At 49.2% G+C, this 19,360-nt stretch overlaps 1 protein-coding gene across 2 annotated transcripts; it reads right to left on the bottom strand.

Moving 5' to 3' along the window:
- Positions 1-787: 787 nt before the first annotated feature.
- On the bottom strand, positions 788-10,890 carry LOC119323058 (alpha-aminoadipic semialdehyde synthase-like). Of its 2 annotated transcripts, none has more exons than XM_037596636.1 (26): positions 10,600-10,890; positions 9,452-9,544; positions 9,094-9,360; positions 8,898-8,984; positions 8,695-8,824; positions 8,360-8,533; positions 8,194-8,273; positions 7,879-7,995; positions 7,400-7,475; positions 6,883-7,054; positions 6,577-6,673; positions 6,315-6,478; positions 5,882-5,936; positions 5,636-5,776; positions 4,192-4,473; positions 3,908-3,988; positions 3,589-3,654; positions 3,392-3,509; positions 3,112-3,241; positions 2,912-2,991; positions 2,493-2,651; positions 2,161-2,419; positions 1,830-1,938; positions 1,307-1,468; positions 1,134-1,203; positions 788-1,043 (listed from the first exon to the last, which is right to left on the bottom strand). In XM_037596636.1, exons 2-26 carry the CDS (start codon positions 9,470-9,472, stop codon positions 988-990), a joined length of 3,153 nt encoding a protein of 1,050 aa, XP_037452533.1. In that variant the 5' UTR covers positions 9,473-9,544; positions 10,600-10,890; the 3' UTR covers positions 788-987. The 2 variants fall into 2 exon arrangements, with proteins under 2 accessions (XP_037452533.1, XP_037452534.1); XM_037596637.1 differs by having other exon boundaries at positions 9,094-9,357.
- Between the last annotated feature and the right edge of the window lie 8,470 nt (positions 10,891-19,360).

Genomic DNA, 19,360 nt, shown 5'->3' with positions numbered 1-19,360 from the left:
CCGGGTATAGCTGGCCAAACGGGCCGGGCAATCAAGCCAGCCCACGAGCACGCCGGCAAGGTCTGCCATGGGCTAGGCACGGCACAGGCTAAACGGACCATGCCCGGCACGCGGCACGCCTTGGGCCATGCCTGGGCCTAGAGGCTGGGCACGCAGGCCGTCACGACACGACCCGTTTAATTTTTTATTACAACCCAATATGCCTAAAATACAGCCCATTACGCTAGAAAATATGCGGCCCAGCTAAACGTGCCACGGGCCGGCACGTTTGATAACCAGGCCTTGCCCGGGCCGAGGCGTGACGCACGTGGGCCGGCACGGCACGGCCCGACTGCCAGGCATTAGCATGGGCTGGGCCGTGCCATGCCGTGCCGGGCCGGCCTGTTTGGGCAGTTCTGCTCACGGGAGCCAAATTAAATTTCCGTGATGATTTTATCTTCTGTATCAGACACAGGCACGCCTCCCGGAAAGAGCCGAGAAGGAAATTTTGGCGGCGGCGGAGGGAGATGACAGCTGACCGTGGAGGCGGCGGCGTAGACCACGCGCCCATGGCATCGGCGGGCAACGTGGAAGCTCCCGGGGCGTGCGCGTCGGCTCCATAGGGCTTCCCCCGGCCCCTCCAAGACCGGCATCCAGGTTACTACCCCCATTCCCCATTTCTTGGACGGAGGTTCCTCCGGCCGGTCGACGCCGACGAGTATGCCATCGCCCGGCGCCGCCAGAACGGCGTGCTCGCGGTCGCCGCCGCCGGAGAAGAAGACCTAGTCGGGGTCTCTCGTTGGCAATGTAGTACAATGAAGAGTGGGAAGTTCACCAACCGAATCAACCGGCGACAGATTCGGTATATACACAATAGATAGGCACATACATACATACAGTTCGCTCATTTGACTTACAACAGCGAGAATCATCATATTTTATTTACTCGCTGCCTCTGTTGCAGCAGCATATATACTCGGTGGATTCTCATCCCATCCTGACATCCTCTCAGGTCTCCACTCTCTCTATCACCTTGATGCCCGACGCTTCCAAGATCTCCAGCGCTTCACAGCCGCAAACACACATGTCAGAATCTCAGGATTAGTCATAACTCATAAGCATCACCAGAGTTGTTAATTTGCTTCTGCACTCACCAGGGATGTAGATCTCCGGTTGCAGAGGCCGGATCACCCCTTTCTTCTGAACCTTGTTCTGGAGCAAGAGCTGCAACAGAAGATGGGGATAAATCAACACATGTTTCTTTCTGGTGCAGGTGCAGGTGCAGGATGTCTCTGTGTGATGTGTTGTGATTGGAGTGCAGTAGTACCAGGGCTCCTATCGCTGCCGGTACCCCGACGGTGAGGGCCATGGCGGTGGTCGACCTGCCGTTCTCAGTCTTTCCGAACTCCATCAGCGTCGCTTGGTGCTTCTCGGTGGGTCGCCCATCGGGGTACTCCACCTCGACTTCATGGTGCAGCAGTACCATATCCTGAATTGTGGAAGCAAAGCAAACATTTAGTGCATCATGGTCCAAGTAAGCCTTTCTCTTCTAATTTGTTCTGCAAGCTTGATGAAAGTGGCTTATGATTGAGATGTGGCGTTGGAAAGCAAGTGAGATGTAGAAGTACAGGTTGGTGCATTGAAGTCTGGTGCAATTTGGTGCTGCCAGATTCTGGGTTGATCATGTCAAAAATGATAAATAAAACTATTAGTCTTGAGATCTTTGCCTCTTAACTAACATTCTGTGATTCTTTTCTCTGATAAGAAAACAGAGGTCACTGAGGCAGGAAAAAACAGAGTAGTGCTCCTCTTATATTAGCTTTATGCAATACATGAGATATAAGCCTCACCTGCTCATTGTGGCCATAGGCCATTCTCTGTTCCATTCGTTGGCAAATAACACTGAATGCACTTGAACAATCCTTAGGAATCTGTGTCTCCTCATGCAGCCCCAAGAACCTAGCAGACGTAAGAGCAATTATGTGATTTGTCAGTTCTAACACAGAATTTCAGAAGCATTGATGGTTGTTCCTAACACACTCTTAAATTATTTCTTGCAATAGTAGTCACTGCATATATATTAGGGGACATGATCAAAATGGTACTAAAACGGTTTGTACAAGAGATGGAATTTTGAAAACAATGGCATAACTCATAGAGCACAGAGGATCAGAAACTAACTTGATTGTTTTGAGTATCTTGACAGCTAGTTCCTTTTCTTTGCAATGCCCAAGCATCATGAGTCTTGAAACCAGTTCATCATCATGTCCTCCAGACTCTTCACCGTTTATCTTTGTGTTAGATGTGGAGATATTATTGACATTAAGGAGTTCATTGAGAAAATTCCTATATGTTGGACGATTAGTTTCTTGTAGCAGTGGATGATTTTCAGCATCAAAAAACCCAATTTTTGCCAGGATAGCCATGATCTCACTAAATCCTGCGCAAACGCAACAAAATATTACCCAGTGCAAAAGGAATGCCTCGGTGAAGAAAAATATATCAATACTTACCTTCGTAACGAAGAGTGGACCTATATACGGTAGATGCTTCTTTGGAGATCCCATACAGGTCTCCATACATCAAGGAATTTCGATTTGGTAAGTGTTCCAGAGCAAAAGCTGGAAGTTCCGGTAATCTGAGCCTCTTTGCTGACTCGTATAATTTACTACCTATTGAAGTGTTAAGTAAATGATGTCAACGAAGATATATACTAATAGGTAATAATTGAATCTGTATTCCCCAAAAAAACAGGACCCTTTTCCTCATATAAAAGGTAGTGACTGAATCTGTATTCACTATATCACTAGACAGTTTGCATGCAGGATATATCATTGTTTATCTGCTGCAATACCTTGTCACATTCCTTGACATGGAAAGGGATTGCCAACTGTTTATATGTACACATTGATGAGAGGTGAGACTAACTTACCGTCCACATTGATGATCTCTCCAAGAAATTTGTAGACAGCAGGATTTCTTCCAGCTCGGATGGCACCTGCTGGACTCCAACTAAGAACGAGGAAAATAACCATTAGTATTCCTGGTCAAAACTGTTTCATGCAATATTGTGCCACAAGCTCCAGACTTGGATACCTTGTCACACTGCTAGTCAGAGATTGTAGAATTTACCTGAACTTATAAGCCAGTGGATTGTTTGCGGCAGCTGGAGATGGAAGTCCACCACAGAAAGATGTAAACGCCTTTATCTTTCCATCCCGAGCATGTGCTTCATCAATCATTTTCATCGACAACATGTGATCTGTACGGAAATATATTTTTACAACATGTTCCGTCATGTAAAGTTGCTCCATGATGAAAAAACTTTTTCTTCATCACATAATACACAATGACCATTTTTAGAGGTGTCTACATATATATATATATGCTGGCCGTTATATTTAGCAAGTACCTATGCCAGGATCAAGGCCCATTTCACAGAGTATAGTTACACCTGCTCCTTGCGCAGCTTGCTCCAACTTTGACATGGAATCGTCAACATAGCTTGCTGTGACCAAGTGCTTCTTGAGCTATCATAGAGAAATGTAACTCAATCAGCTGAAGCAATTCCTCAATTTCCATATAGCACCAGCGGTGGTTTAAGCTTACCTCTATGCATACTCTTGCAATGGCAGCATGAAAACTAGCAGGCAGCAAGCTGACTACAACATCAACCTGTAAGAGGAACTCCAATCATTCATTAATCTGCAACAACTTATGCATTCTCTTGAAAAGAAAGAGTAGAAATCTCTATCCTGAACTGCAAACATTTAAGGTTTGTACATGAAAAGTTAACCTAGGAATGCCGACAGAGTTGGGTATATTTATTTGTGACAGAAGTCTGGCCTCTTATGCTCACTGTAAGACACTATGAAAAGTAGTAGGAGTATTTGTTCACTAGAGAAATAAAATGTCAGAGTTAAAATACCTGTGAAACAAGATTCGAAAGACTTTCAGTGTCTGAAACATCAAGCTGAGCTGCTGTTGCATTCTTTATTCCATCAACTGTCTGAATGCAAAGAAACAAAAACATGAGAAAAGTAACGGACTAATGGTTGAATTCTACAAATACATATTCAGTTTGGACAAAAATGACAGCATAGTGAATTTTCCAAAGCTTATTAATATCGACAAACATGATAAAATTGACACACAATTTTTTCCAACTGAAGTTTGCATAAGAGCTAAGGAGCACTGTACTGTGAGACTCACCTCTTCTGCATCTTTTTGATACAGAGATGCCACAACAACATGTACTTGGTCGATGTTTTGGTAAGATGTTAGAAACTCAGCAGCTGGCCGACAAACTCTTCCAGCTCCAAGGATTAAAACCTTTGGTCCTACTTTATCCATGCTGCCATCAATTCCGCATTCGCTGACTCTTCCTATCTTTAGAGATATCTCGGTGGCATTAGGATCTCCACGGTGCGCATTAGCTATAGAAGTCAAGGAATCGATGATCTTGTCTAATGTAGTCGTATCATCTGCTCCTACCTGTAGAATGAAATGCATCATACTTTTCAGTACAAAATCAAACAAAGGTTGTGTTTAAAGGAATGAATTGGTGAGGGATGCTAAAAGTTAAAATACATCTTTATCTTTTATAATCTAACATGCAATTGCATCGAGTACATTAACTATTAAGGTATGTTTATATGATGTATCAGACCTGTGAGGTCCTGATATACTTTTTTTCTGTGGAAAAGTTCCTAATGTTAGAAAAGAGAAATTTCAATATGTTGATATAACAGCTGCCATATACAAATGCCATATCACTGGGATCAAAACATAGTCCATCTGTCCATGCATACTAAGAAGGGAGCTAAAAATCAAAGGTATAATTCTGAAAAGAAATAAAAACGCTCCCAGAAACAGGGCCCTTCTGTTTCTTCCTTCCTTGAATCACCAGAGAAGCCATGGTAGCAAAATGTTTGCAAAACTAGCACGCCAAAGAGAATGCCCAAAAATTGTTGAAAGAAAGATGACAGTTCAAAAAGGAAACGAAAGAAAAGGAAGGGATCACAAACTGATTCATGGCAGTCCAGACCTCCAGTTAGTTGAAGTGGAAGCTTGGCAGACTGTGGTAGTGTGGTAGGCTCAGGAAGGGGAAGGGAAATTGAACATTTATAACCTACTCAATGATTGAGTGAAAAATATCTAAAGGGCTATGTTTGCCCAGACGTACTGGTCTCTTCTTCTGATTTTTGTTTTTTTATTAGGTGATGACCCGATAGGGATAGGCAAGGGTGGTCCAAGAGCTGTTAGATCCAACTTCTTTCCTTTGATGTTCTTGGACACCTTTCAATTATTTGTACTATTTACTTTATATTATGCTCAGTAATTGATCAAAAATGGACACCAAAAGTTACCATCCATCATTCCTTAAGCATAAGTTACCATCTGTCACTATCAGTTTAGCATGACCACCACTCTTTTCCTAGATGAAAAAGAGAATCAGAAGTCTAATTCTGTGACAACTGACGAGATGTCTTTTGCTAGGCCATCTTAGCCTCCTTGACTATAAGTCTTTTGATGTAGCTTGTAGAAAATAATTTCTCTAAAAAAAGCTAAATGTTAACTACCAAACTAGAGACAGAATGTTGTGTTTACTTCGTACTGAAAATAGTTCACATCGGTAAGAAGTTGTATTGCTTACTTCAAGCTCCGAATAGGACATATCGTCGATGCTTTGTCCAACATCACATTTAACTAAGTGAAAAGAACCCCCAGCTGTCTCAATGATGTCCAAAGCTTCATTTATAAGGAACTTATCAAAGAGGTGGCCACAGAGAGATACCTGTTTCATTGATCGACAAATTGTTAGGAGGCAACTCAGAAGTCAGTATAGAGCAGAGAATTTGCAAGTTCCAAAATATTTAGTTAAAAAATATATATATCTAACCAGGGTGGTGTACTTCTTATCAGGCAATAAATTCGCTGGAGTTGGTGGCAATTCTCTGCATAAGAGCAAAACAAAATGTTAACATTATGGGCAGTAAACATGCTCGGTGATGGTAAATATTTACAGTACCAGTCATCAGTCATGACCAGAAAACTGTGGTGCTGTAAACATAACAAATGCTAACAAACAGCAAAAATAAAATAAAAAACACAATGTTCGAAAATATTCTGAAACATGATAGAAAGATAGACATATCACTTCAGACTGGAACTACATCCTGCCCACTCCAGTATGATTACCTATTTTGTTCCCTTTATAAAATATATCTGGGATCTCAAGGATTCAGGGAATGAACAGAAATACTGAAATACATATCCTCCAAAACTATCACACAGAATTCCAACGGCGATGATGAGAAATATTTGAAACTTACATCATAGTCTTTCTCATCCGAGGAATATACTCATACAGAGGAGTGAGTTTGCCAGCATATGCGATGCAAGCTCTTCTCAAGTGGGAAGGAAGCTCCAGCAGTCCCTTAGCTGAGGCCAAGCTGGTAACAAATCTAGATAATATGTCTCCAAAATGCTGGGAGGCCTGCAGAGTTTGAGTTCAAGAGAATAAGAGTCATCTCATAGCAACAAACTGGAACTGCAACAAAAATAGTTTATTTTGTCTTATCATAAATTTCTCACCTCTCTGGAAAACTCTGTAGGCAGAATGTCAACAGCTAAGCAGATCACGCCATCGCCTTCCATATCATCATGGTATAAATTAGTCGAAGTATCATACCTAGATTTGCACATCCAAGGCAATTTGTCAAAAGGTCACTGGTTAAGCAAAAACCACCAATTATGAAGAAGCAGAACCAAGTATCTGTGTGGTACTACTCCAGAGTACTTACCAGAGACGGTTCTATTTATTTATAATTAATAGGCAATGTGCAGAAGATTACAAGCAATTTAAATTTATGCATCCGTAGTGAATATCCAAATTCTTACCGGAAGAAAGGCCTCTCTATTGATGTACTTTTGTTCACAAATTCTATGGAACCTCCAATGTCACAAGTTATATCAGAAATGCCAACCAAAGGGCACCCATTCTTCATCAGCTGTTGTAACTGATCAATGCTCAATAGTCGTGGAAACCTCCTCTCCCAGTACATACAGTTAACTGTAGAAATGCACCGATACAAATTAGAATGTAATGGCTAAACGACTAGTATTGCTACTGCGACACATAGCAGATCTTTTATGAAATCTCCATGATTTAGAAGTGTAAACTATACACCCTGCAACCGGCACCTCATTACATTAGCAGCTCTATCAATGCCAGCATCAGTTTAGAACCAGCACTGTTCTGTGCTATGCAGTTCAATGCTTAGTATGTTTATATAACTAAATAACATAGATGATGAAAATCCTATGGTCTAGACTTGTTTTAGAGATTGTGCCAAAAATACAGAAACGTAACAGAACTGAACAATATAAAATGGAAGCAATGAGTTGTGGACCATACCAATGGCAGATGCATATGGAGCAATTCTTTCATGAAAAACAGGGCGGTAGTATTCCGGATGAGCATAATAGTCAGCCTACAGACAATGTCAATGAAAGATTTCTTACAGTCAGGCTATTGGAAAGCGAAGAAATACTAATAAAACAGAAGAGATGGAAACTTTTATTTGGCTAACACCATAGTTCAAAATTTACTAAGAGAAGCGAAAAAGATCAGTAGTGGATTGGTTAACAGGATTAGGAACGTGAGAGCATGATCAATGTACTGTAAACAGGCAAAACATTTGAACAGCTCTTTGCAGCAAAATAGTTGAACGATGGAAATTGTATTATGAGAAAAGGGTATCGTGTTATGACAGGATAAGATATTTTATTTCAGTTAAGAGTAATGATCTATGCTAATATTATTATACCTTAGCATTTCCTGTTAGAAACTAAAAAACCAACAATTATTTGATAAACTTAAGAAATGTGCATTACTTTGTCAAAACATCTGTTGGGATCTTTGGGTGCGACCATGTCTTTAGATGTGACAACACATCCATATAGTTGAAATGCTCTCCTGGTTGATTGATGATGTGGAGGCAGACTCTTTCCCTGTATAATTTCAGAAATAGAGCAAACTGAGATATATAAGAAGCTATACTTGCAAAAATAATAATCAAATACCGACCCATAACCACTCAATCAGTAACCAAATTTGCTAGCATAGATAACGCATCCGCGCAGGTGGCAGAGATTTCGTTCATTTCAATGGGGACAAAACGAAAACTTCTGGCAGAAAAGGAGTAATACCGCAGAGAGCTCGGGAAGTTTCTCAGCATCAACGAAGGTATGTGGCAATAGCTTGAATATCTCTTGTGCACCCTGCGAAACTGTGACATATGAAGTTAAGTGTGAGTAAGTGTGCTGCAACCAGTAACCTGAATGTGAAGGCAATGAAAGTAAACACTGGAATTACCATTTCCTGATCCGGTGAATGCAAATACAATTGGACAAATCCCAGATGGAAGTCCATATGTTGCTATCTCTTCGCCAATGGCGATGACTGCAGCCTTCGCTGCAGCGAGCGAAGGATACATATGGGATTGCCCCAGAGACAGAAACGGAGTCGAGTATCCAAGGCTCAGATATCCTGAAATTGCAAGGGAGATACTTTAGCAGAATGCATAACTAACAGTTGCTTATGACAGAGCAAGTCGCCCTTCATGATAAGTTGAGATAGAAAATCGGAGCATCGCAGGCATAGCAATATCAGGTCAGGGCATGAATTGAGAAATAAAACAGTGTTCTTACTCTGCCCGAGACCGTGTAAGAAGTCTATCAGTCCAGCTCTGCCAGCAAATTTCCCAAATGCCAGCATTCTTTTCCCATCATCGTCGACAATTAGCTCATAATCAAACAAGGACACTCTTTCTTCCATGATCTGGAAAATAGGAACCAGCAATTTAGCGCACCATTTCCCCCTCAGAAATGTGTATGCGCAATATGATAACTACCTTGTCTAACAGCGGCATATTTTCTTTCTGGGCCTTGTGGGTGTGCGAGAAGAACGCATATGCTCTATCAGGAAGAATCATCTCCAGCTGCACAAGGAAACACCTCTCAAAAGGTTTTCACAGCCGTGATACCGTCGCAAACTGTAAATCAAAGTCGTGGGGTATCTAACGTAATTGGTTGCGGTTGCAATGTTACCTTTGGTTGCTTGATGCCTACGATGAGGCCACACTCTGACAGATCCTCTGAAATCTCGCACCCAGCATCCTCGTACTGAGCATCATGGTGGATCCTCTTGGTGCTCGGCTGCATGATGATCCGGTTCACGCCGGATTCATGCTTGCCTCCCCCGAGCATGAGGCGAGCACAGTGGGAAGGAGTTAACGGCGCCCTCCTCTCCCACATGTTGACAGTCTCGGCGAGAATGCCGATAACTCCATTTCCCAGCAAGGTGTCATTTCTCTGCTAGTGAGAATGAACGAACATGCCATTATTGTCAGAAATTATCACAAACTGGACAATTCAATAATAACACCAAAGGGATAGAGCGACGCACTTCAGTTGTCTCGGACCCCATAGAGGATGAGCGCAATTAAGGCGCGACGATCATGAACCTGTCACCGGCCACTCCTGGAAATGAACAGAGCACCTGACATTCAGGTTACCACAATTCAGATTACAGTTAGATTTCCTGTCATACGAATATAATTCTCAACAAATACCACATTGCGGATTAGTGGTGGTTAATCAAGAGTATGTGTTATTTGTATGTTGTTCATTTGTCAAACATGTGTAAAAGTAGTCATGTTCACATGAAAATAAAATACTTCTGTTTATTCCAAGGGAAGGTACATGCCAAGTAGAGTAATAAGCCACTAGCCACTTGAAAGGTGCTTTTCCATTTATAAAAATAAAAGTAAAATACTAATTGTCCAACACTGTTTTTTGTTTGTTATAGGTAATTGTAAGACTTTTTTTGGTTTTGCATAGGGCACAAAGACGTCTTATATTTTGTTACAGAGGTAGTATTAGACAACTAGTGATTCTAGATGTACAAGAGATTGACCGTATGGTAAAATATATAACTATCCAGCCCAAATTTACTCCTTGTGAAGCAGAGCATCGCACGGCCGTGTGATATGTCCAATCAAACAATCGAAGGTCCAAAGCAGAATCACAGATCACAAACCCAAAAAAGTGCCAGTCTTTTTTGGCAACATTATTGAATTGCTTGGTCAGACGGCAGCCTGTCCAGCGCTTTCAAGCGGTCCATCCACCGGGCTACGGCACCGCGGCGACACGCACGCAGACAGTGCCAGCCACGCGGCCGCGTGCGTTGTTCCGCCGTCCGTCCGTCCGTCTGCCTTTCTTGCGTGTTTCTCCTAACCGTCTAATAACCCGGCGTGTGCCTCGTGAGCAGGGAGGCAGGCTCCGGCGGTGCCACGCGCCCGGCGCCTCACCGCCCGCACCGCGAGCAAATGCGCATGGAGCTTCGCCGGCCACCGTTGCCTGCCCCGGGTGCTGACCGGCGCCGGCGCGGTTGCGCTGGCAGCAAAGGCCGACCTGATCGGAAGCCTGCCCCGCGGCCGGAGCCGGAAACCTCCACGCCCGTGCCCGTCCCGGAACCCACGGAAACTGAAGCCCAAGCCACGATCCCCCAAAAATTTACCCAAGGGAAAGAAAACTTTGCTGGGTTGGTCGTACCTGGGAATCAAGGATGGCGGCGGGACGAAGGCGTGGAGAGCTTGACACGGCGAGGCGAGGACGGGAGGAATCAATGGCGCCCGCGCACGTGAGGTTCCTGGGAATGGGGAATGGGGACTGGGGAGGAGACGCTGCAGCTGGGCGAGGAGTATATATACGGACCGAGAGGCGAGAGCTAGGCGACGGAAGAACAGCACAATTTGGGCACGAGTATAGTAGGAGATTTTGAGTGTGGAAATGGGGTTTTATCGCGACGATTGATGGACGGCGACGGCGATGGCGACGAGGAACTGAAGGTAGGCAATGCTGGGCGTGCTGCCTCGTGTGTTCCTTCAGGAGATTTTAACACGGAGAAGAGATGACACGCAAAGCTCTTGCCAAGAGATTGGCCTCACACGTGAGACTCGAGAGATACGATAGCCTCTACGATGGTGCCTATAATCTACTCTTATACTCCCTCTGTTCGACAAAACTTATCAAGGAATGGATGTATCTAGATGTATTTTAGTGCTAGATACATCCATTTATATCCAATTGTACAAAAGTATTTTCGGAGTACTCCCTCCGTTCGGAATTACTTGTCGCAAAGATGGATGTATCTATGACTAAAATACATCTAAATACATTTATTTTTTAGACGAGTAATTCTGGACGGAGGGAGTATTTTTTAGGGAGGGCACTCAGGTAAGATGGATCGATAAGCACGCGTCGTCGTCGTTCTTAAAGTAGCTGATCAGTGGAGTGAATTCACAGGCTTCCGACGTGGGCTCCGGCCGGCGAGTCAACCTCAACCTCACATGCATGTTGCCTTGTACTTGTGCCTATCCGGCTAGCTTTCCGTGGACTGTTGCGCATCACATGGGTTCGGAGAAGACAAAGCGGATGCACGAGGACGTTGGAGTTTCTCACGCTAGGTTTTCGTGCCCCAGTTCACTTCTGGATCGATCGGCGGATCAGAGGGGCGCCTCACCATGTCGCGAGCATGGCATGGCCCATGACAAGTATTTTTGGACGGAGGAAGTACGTACCAGGCACGTGGCACGGTAGGAGACAAATATTACAGCCAGACGTGGCACGGTAGCATGCATGCTTTATTCAAATATTCCGATTTATTCCTGCGTGTTTTTAGTATTTCGCCCAGGGAATCTTACTACTAATAGGCATAAAAAGACCCTGACTGACTGACTTGGGCTCGTCGTCGCTGGCCGTCATTCTTAAAGGCGGCGAGTGGGGTGAGCTCGCGGCCTTCCGACGTGGGGCTCCGGCGAGTCAACTTCCGGTAGATAGATACAGCTTCCTATCTATCCGGCCCAGCAGAGCTTTTCTTGGACCGTTGCGCATCACATGGTTCGGACAAGACGACCGAACCCGACGAGGACGGGCGACGCCTCGTTTTCGTGCCCCAGCTGAGTTCAGTGGATCGGGTCGGATCAGACGGACACATCGCACAGTCACGCTCGCACGCACGTGCGAAGCCGGGCTTCAGAGCGGAAGCGTAGACGGACGTGGCGAGGTCGCAGCTAGCGGACAATCGGAACGGACGGCCGCGTATGTGGCGCCCTGCCGGCACCGCAACGCGAACGTGTCTGGCCGCCAAATATGGCACGAAAACCCGGCGAGATATTGACAACGGCTTATCTGTCTAGTGTCTACTATTGATCGGCACGGCAAGCGAGAGCCGTGCCTGGCCGCGCAAGATCGATCGATCGGTGGCTGCTTGCTTTCTCGCATGAACGACTGCATTTTTTGTTAGGAAAGGAAGGCGACTTTTGCAGTTTGATTGAGAGTGCATGCAGCGTCAGCACCGTGCGAGCCAGCTCGTGACAACAACTTACGGCCGGCCGGCCGGAGAGAAAGGGAAACCAAATGGCCCACCAAAGCCGATCACAACTTAACACAAAAAAGAAAAAGGGCAAAGAGGACTTCGCCGGTTTGGCCGGCCCAGAGAGCTCGTGGTGCAGTACGTACTTGGGAGTTGGATGGCGGCAGAATGGAGGGCGCGGCGAGGCAGGAATGGCGCGGGGTTGCGTGCAGTTCCGGGGAGCGGGGAGGCGGCGGGTGGCCGGGATATACCGGTAGGCGGAGAGAGGAGGGCCAGAGGTGGCCGGCGGGAGAGCGGCACGGCTACGACAAGAATGGCCGGAGATTTTGGGTCTAATACGCACGTGGACGGGGGGTTGCAGAGTATGTGCGGTGCGGTGCGGCACAACCGACAGTGAGGGCCTTTTGTTTTCAAACGGTTGTGTGTTGTTTTTCTTAGGCCCGGCACACTTTTGCAACCAACAGTGGCTTTTTTTTAGAGTAAATAACTTTATTATTATTATTATTTTAAGAAATCTTTTTTCTTTGATGAGGAATTTGAATTGACTTTTTTCTTGCTGAAATGCAATGGGGTTTGCATTCATCTCAAATAGTTCAACCCGTTACAACCGTGCCCACTCAACTCTACACTCTACCTTTATCGGCTTTACGAACCCTTGCCGTCAGCCACCAAACGTATCAGATCATGTTTGATATTGCTGATTTTGTATTTGTTTGTATTTGTCATGGTGTGTTCCATTCGGGGAATAATTTCACATTCACTTTCAGTGAATCACCGGCTGCTCCAACACACTCTCTGAGCTTTATTAGGCCATGTATACAATGCGGGTGCTTAAGCAGGTGCTTCGACAACAAAAAAGGTTCTTCTAGGATGTCGGCGTTCTGGGAACGGAGGTCCCCAGACTTGCCTGCCTGCGGCCTGCGGCGTGGCTCAAGCAGTGGTCCGGTACGGTCCATCTTCGTCAGCTCAAGCTCAAGACCCTCGCGAGGGGCCAAGCCTCGCGGCTCGCGAGGTGCCCGTGACGCAAGCCATGACGACCGAGGCCAGGCAGGCGCCAGGCGGGCGCAGTGTCCTTGTTTTCTCTTTGGTGCAAAGGGAGCAAGCACAGGCCAAGGCATCAGGCAAAGGCTACCGTTTCGGTGCAACAAGACCAAGACCAGCAGAGCGACAGGATGGAGGTCACCGTGGAGCCCAAGCCGGCGTCATCGACAGAGTCTTTGGCAGTCGAAGACCAACTTTAGTCAGGATAAGTGTAGTAGATGTTCCCCTTCAAAATGGCCGATTGTTGGCGTCCTTCCCGCTTAATATTTGGGAAGAGGACCAAGGCCTCTCTGTATATATAGGGCTAGCCACCACAGTATAGAGGCATCTCGAATCGACCCTTCAAAAGGGACAACACCACCACAAGAACATCCCTCGCGAGGCTGTTCTTCCCTTGTATTGTTCATCATCAGCCCCTGAGGCAATCCACCACACCACACACTGGAGTAGGGTATTACACCACAATGGTGGCCTGAACCATTATAAACCTCGTGTCCCTTGTGTGTTCATCTTTCTAGCCTAGATTCTTTGCGAGGCTTCGGGACGTGAGTTGGTAGAGGAAAGATCTTCGCGCGCATCCCAGAGTTTGAACCTCAAGGGTCTGCCGGAACCCGAAATCCGATATTTGGCGCGCCAGGTAGGGGTGCGTCGGAGCTCTCCCTGTCGACGGCTCGTTCTCCATCAACCTTGCGCTTCGCCCTCATGGCAGGCAACACGTCGCCCGCTCCGGCCATAGGAGCCGGCGCTGGGCCCTAGGGGCTCCGAGCTCTGACCCCACCTTGCGACAGGTGCGATGGCCGAACAAGTTCAAGCCAGAGATGCCGCCGCGCTACGACGGTGCGGCAGATTCGCTAGCTTTCCTGCTAGCATATGAAGAGGCCATCCTCAAGGCCGGGGGCGATGACCGGGTCTGGCCAACTGGCTGCCCATGGCGCTCACCGACGTCCCGCGCATGTGGTTGCTCCACCTGCCAGTGTCTTCAGTGGACTCCTGGGAGGAGCTGCGCGGCCTCTTCCTCGCCCATCACGCAGCGCCGGTGCTCCCGATCGTCGCGGCACTCCTTGGTGGCTCGCAAGCCCCACCCACGAGTCGCCACATCAAGCCGTTCGTCCGCCAGGTCGGCACTGCCCTAACTCGCCGCCCAACTCCTCCGGGTTGGGCATTACCCAAGGCCGACTTGACCTTCAGCTTGGATGATCACCCCGCCAACACTGCCTGCTCGGGCGCACTCTCGATGTTGTGTACTCCTACCATCTGCCAGGTGGCCGTCACCAGGACCCTCGTCGACGGCGGGGCCAGTCTCAATGTGCTCTCGATCGAGGCCTTCAGCCTCCTTCACGTGCCGCTGGAGCGACTCCGGCCCAGCCAGCCCTTCTTGGGCGTCGGGGGAAGCCCCACCGGCTCTCTGGGGCAGATCCGCCTCCCGGTGACATTCGGGACCCAAGCCAACTTCCGCACGGAGCTGGTCGACTTTGACGTCGCCCACATCGGCCTCCCGTACAACGCCATCCTCGGCTACCCGGCTTTGGCTCAGTTCATGGAAGCAACCCACCCGGCTTACAACCTGATGAAAATGCCCGGGAGCAGTGGTGTCCTCACCATAGCCGGAGATGCAAAAGATGCCCTGCAGGCGCTCAAGCTCGCTTTCAAGGCAGCCGCAGCAGCACAGCCCGCTAGTGCTGATCCCCTCAAGGCTAAGGGGGCTGCGCCCACCAAGAAGAAGCAATTGTTCACCCAAGACAAAGCAGAGACCAAGCAAGTACCAGTCGACGAGGATGGGTCCTCCGGCGCCACCTTCACCATAGGCGCCAATCTAGATCCCGAGCAAGAGGAGGCCCTGGTGAAGTTCCTGCGCGCGAACAAGGAGGTGTTCGTGAGGGAACCCAAACAACTGGCAGGGGTCCCCAGGCAGGTGATCGAGCATCACCTGAACGTCTGTCCCAATGTACGCCCAGTGAAGCAGAAGGCAAGGAGGCAGTCCACCGAGAAGCAAGCTTTCATCATCCAAAAAACCTGCAAGTTGGAGGCCGCAGGAGTCATTCGCGAGGTTCGCTATCCGGAGTGGCTGGCGAACCCTGTCGTTGTGCCGAAGAAGGGGGGGAAGGAGCGCATGTGCGTCGATTTTACCAACCTCAACAAGGCCTACCCACAGGATCCGTTCCCGCTCCCCCGCATCGACCAGATCGTCGACTCTACTGCTGAGTGCGACCTACTGTGCTTCTTGGATGCCTTCTCAGGCTATCACCAAATCAAGATGGCGGTCGAAGATGCGGAGAAGACGGCTTTCCTGACCCCGTGTGGGGTGTACTGCTACACCTGCATGCCATTCGGATTGCGCAACGCGGGCGCAACCTTCCAGCGGCTGATGCACATCGCATTAGGCCGGCAGCTCGGGAGGAACACTGAGGCTTATGTCGATGACATAGTGGTAAAGTCTCGGGAGGCGAAGACCCTGATACAGGACCTAAAAGAAACCTTCGCGAGCCTGCGTGAAGTGGACTTGTGGCTCAACCCAGAGAAGTGCGTGTTCGGTGTTCCCTCTGGCAAGCTTCTGGGTTTCCTCGTGTCCCACAGAGGGATCGAGGCTAACCCGGAGAAGGTCAAGGCAATTGAAGACATGAGTCCGCCGCAAACTCTCAGGGAAATGCAAAAGCTTACCGGGCGGGTAATTGCGCTAGGGCGCTTCATCTCCAAGCTAGGGGAACGCGCTTTTCCCTTCTTCAAGCTAATGAAGAGGAAGGGCCCGTTCGAATGGACTCAAGAGGCTGACGAAGCGTTTCAAGATCTCAAGAAGTACATGACCAGCCTTCCAGTGATGGTAGCGCCACGCTCACAGGAGCCCCTGGTGCTTTATCTCGCCACCACACCATACTCCGCCAGCGCAGCTCTGGTGGCCGTCCGGGAGGAGCGCCGGACCAAGACCGCACCAGTTGCAGCAACCCCAGGGCAGGAAGGCCCCTCAAGGGTCACGCCCTCAGCAGATACAAGTTAGCCTCAACAAGGAGGCGTCCTCGCGGCTGAGGGGGCTCCACTAGTTCGTCAAGAGCTGGGGACTCTTGCGCCTCAGGAGACGCGCCTGACTCCCCGGAGGGTGCGGACTCTGTCGCTGTGCCCGCCCTCGTCAAGCATCCCGTGTACTTCGTCAGCACAGTGCTGAGGGACGCAAGGGCGCGGTACCCCATGCCTCAGAAGCTCCTGCTCGCGCTGTTAGTGGCCTCACGGAAGCTGTGGCACTAATTCCAGGGTCATCCAATCAAGGTCGTCTCAGCATACCCATTGGAAAGGGTGCTCAGGAGTCCCAACTCAGCAGGAAGGGTCGCTGAATGGAACATCGAACTGCAAGCATTTCAGTTGGAGTTCAGCACGACTAGGGTCGTTAAGGGAGCCGCACTTGCAGATTTTGTGGCAGAATGGATAGAGGCGCCAGGACTTGAAGCGGGGGAGAACCGGTCGCTCTCCCCAGGAAGTGAGGCACCGGACGACTGGGTTATGTACTTCGACGGAGCTTTCTCGCGACATGGTGCGGGGGCTAGTGCGGTGCTCATATCCCCACTCAAGACATGCTCTACTACGCCGTGCAACTCTATTTCCAGCATGGAGAAAAGGTTTCCAACAATATAGCAGAATATGAGGGGCTGATAGCGGGCCTGAAAGCTGCGGTGGCCTTGGGGGTAAAGCGCCTCATCATCAAAGGCGATTCACAACTCCTCGTCAACTTCTCCAACAAGGTGTATGAGCCGAAGGACAAGCACATGGAGGCTTATCTAGCAGAGGTTCGCAAAATTGAGAAGCAGTTTTGGGGTTTGGAGTTGCAGCATGTGCCCCGCGGCACCAATCAGGAAGCTGATGACATCACGAAAAGGGCATCCAGGAGGCTGCCTCAGGAGCCCAGAGTCTTCAAAGAGAGGCTCTTTAAACCCTCAGCGGTGCCACCACCATCAGGAGCAGCTCAACCTCGGGCGGAGCTCCCTCAGCCACCTGCCTCGGTAGCTCCGGCCTGTGGACCGACCTCAGGAGCATGCTTGCTCCTGGCGCTGGAGCCTCAGGAGGGATGTTGGACCATGGAACTCAAGAGCTACCTGGCACAAGGGACTTTGTCGGAGAAGGAGGAAGATGCAGAACGCGTAGCGCGGCAAGCCACGGCATACCGCATTCAAGACGGAGAGCTTTACCGGAAGCGACCGAACGACGTATCCCTATGTTGCATTTCCAGGGAACAGGGAAAGGAGCTGTTAGCAGATGGGCACCACTCATCATCGCGAACCCTCGTTGGCAAGGCGTTCCGCAGCGGGTTCTACTGGCCCACAACACTCAACGACGTCTGTCGAGCTGGTGAAGGCTTGCGAAGCCTACCAATTCCATGCCAAGCAGATCCATCAGCCGGCTCAGGGCCTGTAGACCATACCCCTCTCATGGCCGTTCGCGGTTTGGGGGCTGGACATCTTGGGCCCGTTTCCTCGGGTGCCAGGGGGCTATCGCTACCTCTATGTTGCCATCGACAAGTTCACCAAAGTGGGCTGAGGTGGAAGCTGTCCGCACCATCCCAGCAGGCTCCACAGTCAAGTTCATCAAGGGCCTCGTGAGCCGATTCGCGGTGCCTAACCGCATCATCACCGACAACGGTTCGCAGTTCACCAGCAATCTCTTTAAAATGTATTGTGCTAATCTTGGAACGCAGATATGCTACTCTTCAGTAGCACACCCTCAGAGCAACGGCCAGGCTGAGCGAGGCAATGCGGAGGTCCTGAAGGGCATCAAAACTAGGACCTTCAAGAAGAAGTTGGAGGCCTGCGGCAGGGGCTGGTACGACGAGCTCCAGTCTGTGATGTGGTCTATCCGCACGACCGCAACCAAGTCAACTGGCGAAAGCCCATTCTTCCTCGTCTACGGAGCTGAGGTTGTCCTCCCTCACGAGGTCAGGCGTCGCTCCGTGCGGGTCCTGGCGTTCGATGAGGCGCATCAGGACGCCATGCGGGGGACGGATCTCGTGCTGGGGGAGGAACGCCGTCGGGAGGCCGCGCTGCGAGCGGCAAGATACCAACAGGCGCTACGATGATACCACTGCCACAAAATCCGCCCCAGGACTCTTGAGGTAGGGGACCTCATGCTCAGACGGGTCCTCTCCAGGGAGGGGCTGCACAAGCTCTCTCCTATGTGGGAGGGCCCGTTCAAGGTTGTTCATGTTTCCAGGCCCGGCTCCGCGCGCTTGGAGACCTAGGAGGGGGTGCCCATCCCGAACGCATGGAACATTCAACACCTCCGGAGGTTCTACCCTTGAGAGAGGCCCAGTGCCTGTGAAAAAGGCCCAGAGCCTGTGAAGAAGGCCAATGCATGTGAAGCTTGTCACTTTGGGAAAAGGCCCGGTGCCTGTGAAGAAGGCCAATGCCTGTGAAGCTCCCCCCCCCCTCAAGAAAAGGCCCAGTGCCTATGAAGAAGGCCAACACCTGTGAAGCTCGCCGCCCGTGACATTCTCACGTAATAATGAGTTGGGGCTGTACACGTCCCGGAGTCTCCGGAGTGCCGCCCCCAGGCCTCGGGGGCTCCCGCCCACGCCCAGTGGTAGAACTTAGCTCCGCGCTGATGAGAAGACGTCGAAGACTAGATTAGGTACCGGACGCGGCTTTTCATTTGCTTTCTGTAGTTGGCTAGTTCTTCTTTGTTTGAAATTTTAGTTGGAGTTGCTTTCGGTGTTGTGCGGCATCCGGCCTGTGTTTTCTGTCTTTGTCGTTCGCATGAACCTTCTTTCCTTTCGCAACCCTCGCGAGGGAGGCTGCGCGGGCACCCTCGCGAGCGTCTCCTGGTTTAATTTCGTGAGGTTCCTCGACCTAAGTTTGCAGCGGGAGCACTCCTCCCGGTCAATGCCCCACGGGCATCGCGACGCAAACGCTGGGCCCGAGC

Source organism: Triticum dicoccoides, chromosome 6B (genome assembly GCF_002162155.2).
Source record: "Triticum dicoccoides isolate Atlit2015 ecotype Zavitan chromosome 6B, WEW_v2.0, whole genome shotgun sequence".
Taxonomy (NCBI): Eukaryota; Viridiplantae; Streptophyta; class Magnoliopsida; order Poales; family Poaceae; genus Triticum; species Triticum dicoccoides.
The sequence above is the reverse complement of the archived record's forward strand: the minus strand, read 5'-3'. Positions and strand labels throughout refer to the sequence as shown.

Coding starts and splice junctions, on each gene's coding strand:
- LOC119323058 (XM_037596636.1), bottom strand. CDS start 9,472: ATGGGGTCCGAGACAACTGAA. Junction 9,361..9,451: donor TGGGGTCCGAGACAACTGAA/GTGCGTCGCTCT, acceptor CATTCTCACTAG/CAGAGAAATGACACCTTGCT. Junction 3,242..3,391: donor GGGCCTTGATCCTGGCATAG/GTACTTGCTAAA, acceptor ATTTCCGTACAG/ATCACATGTTGTCGATGAAA.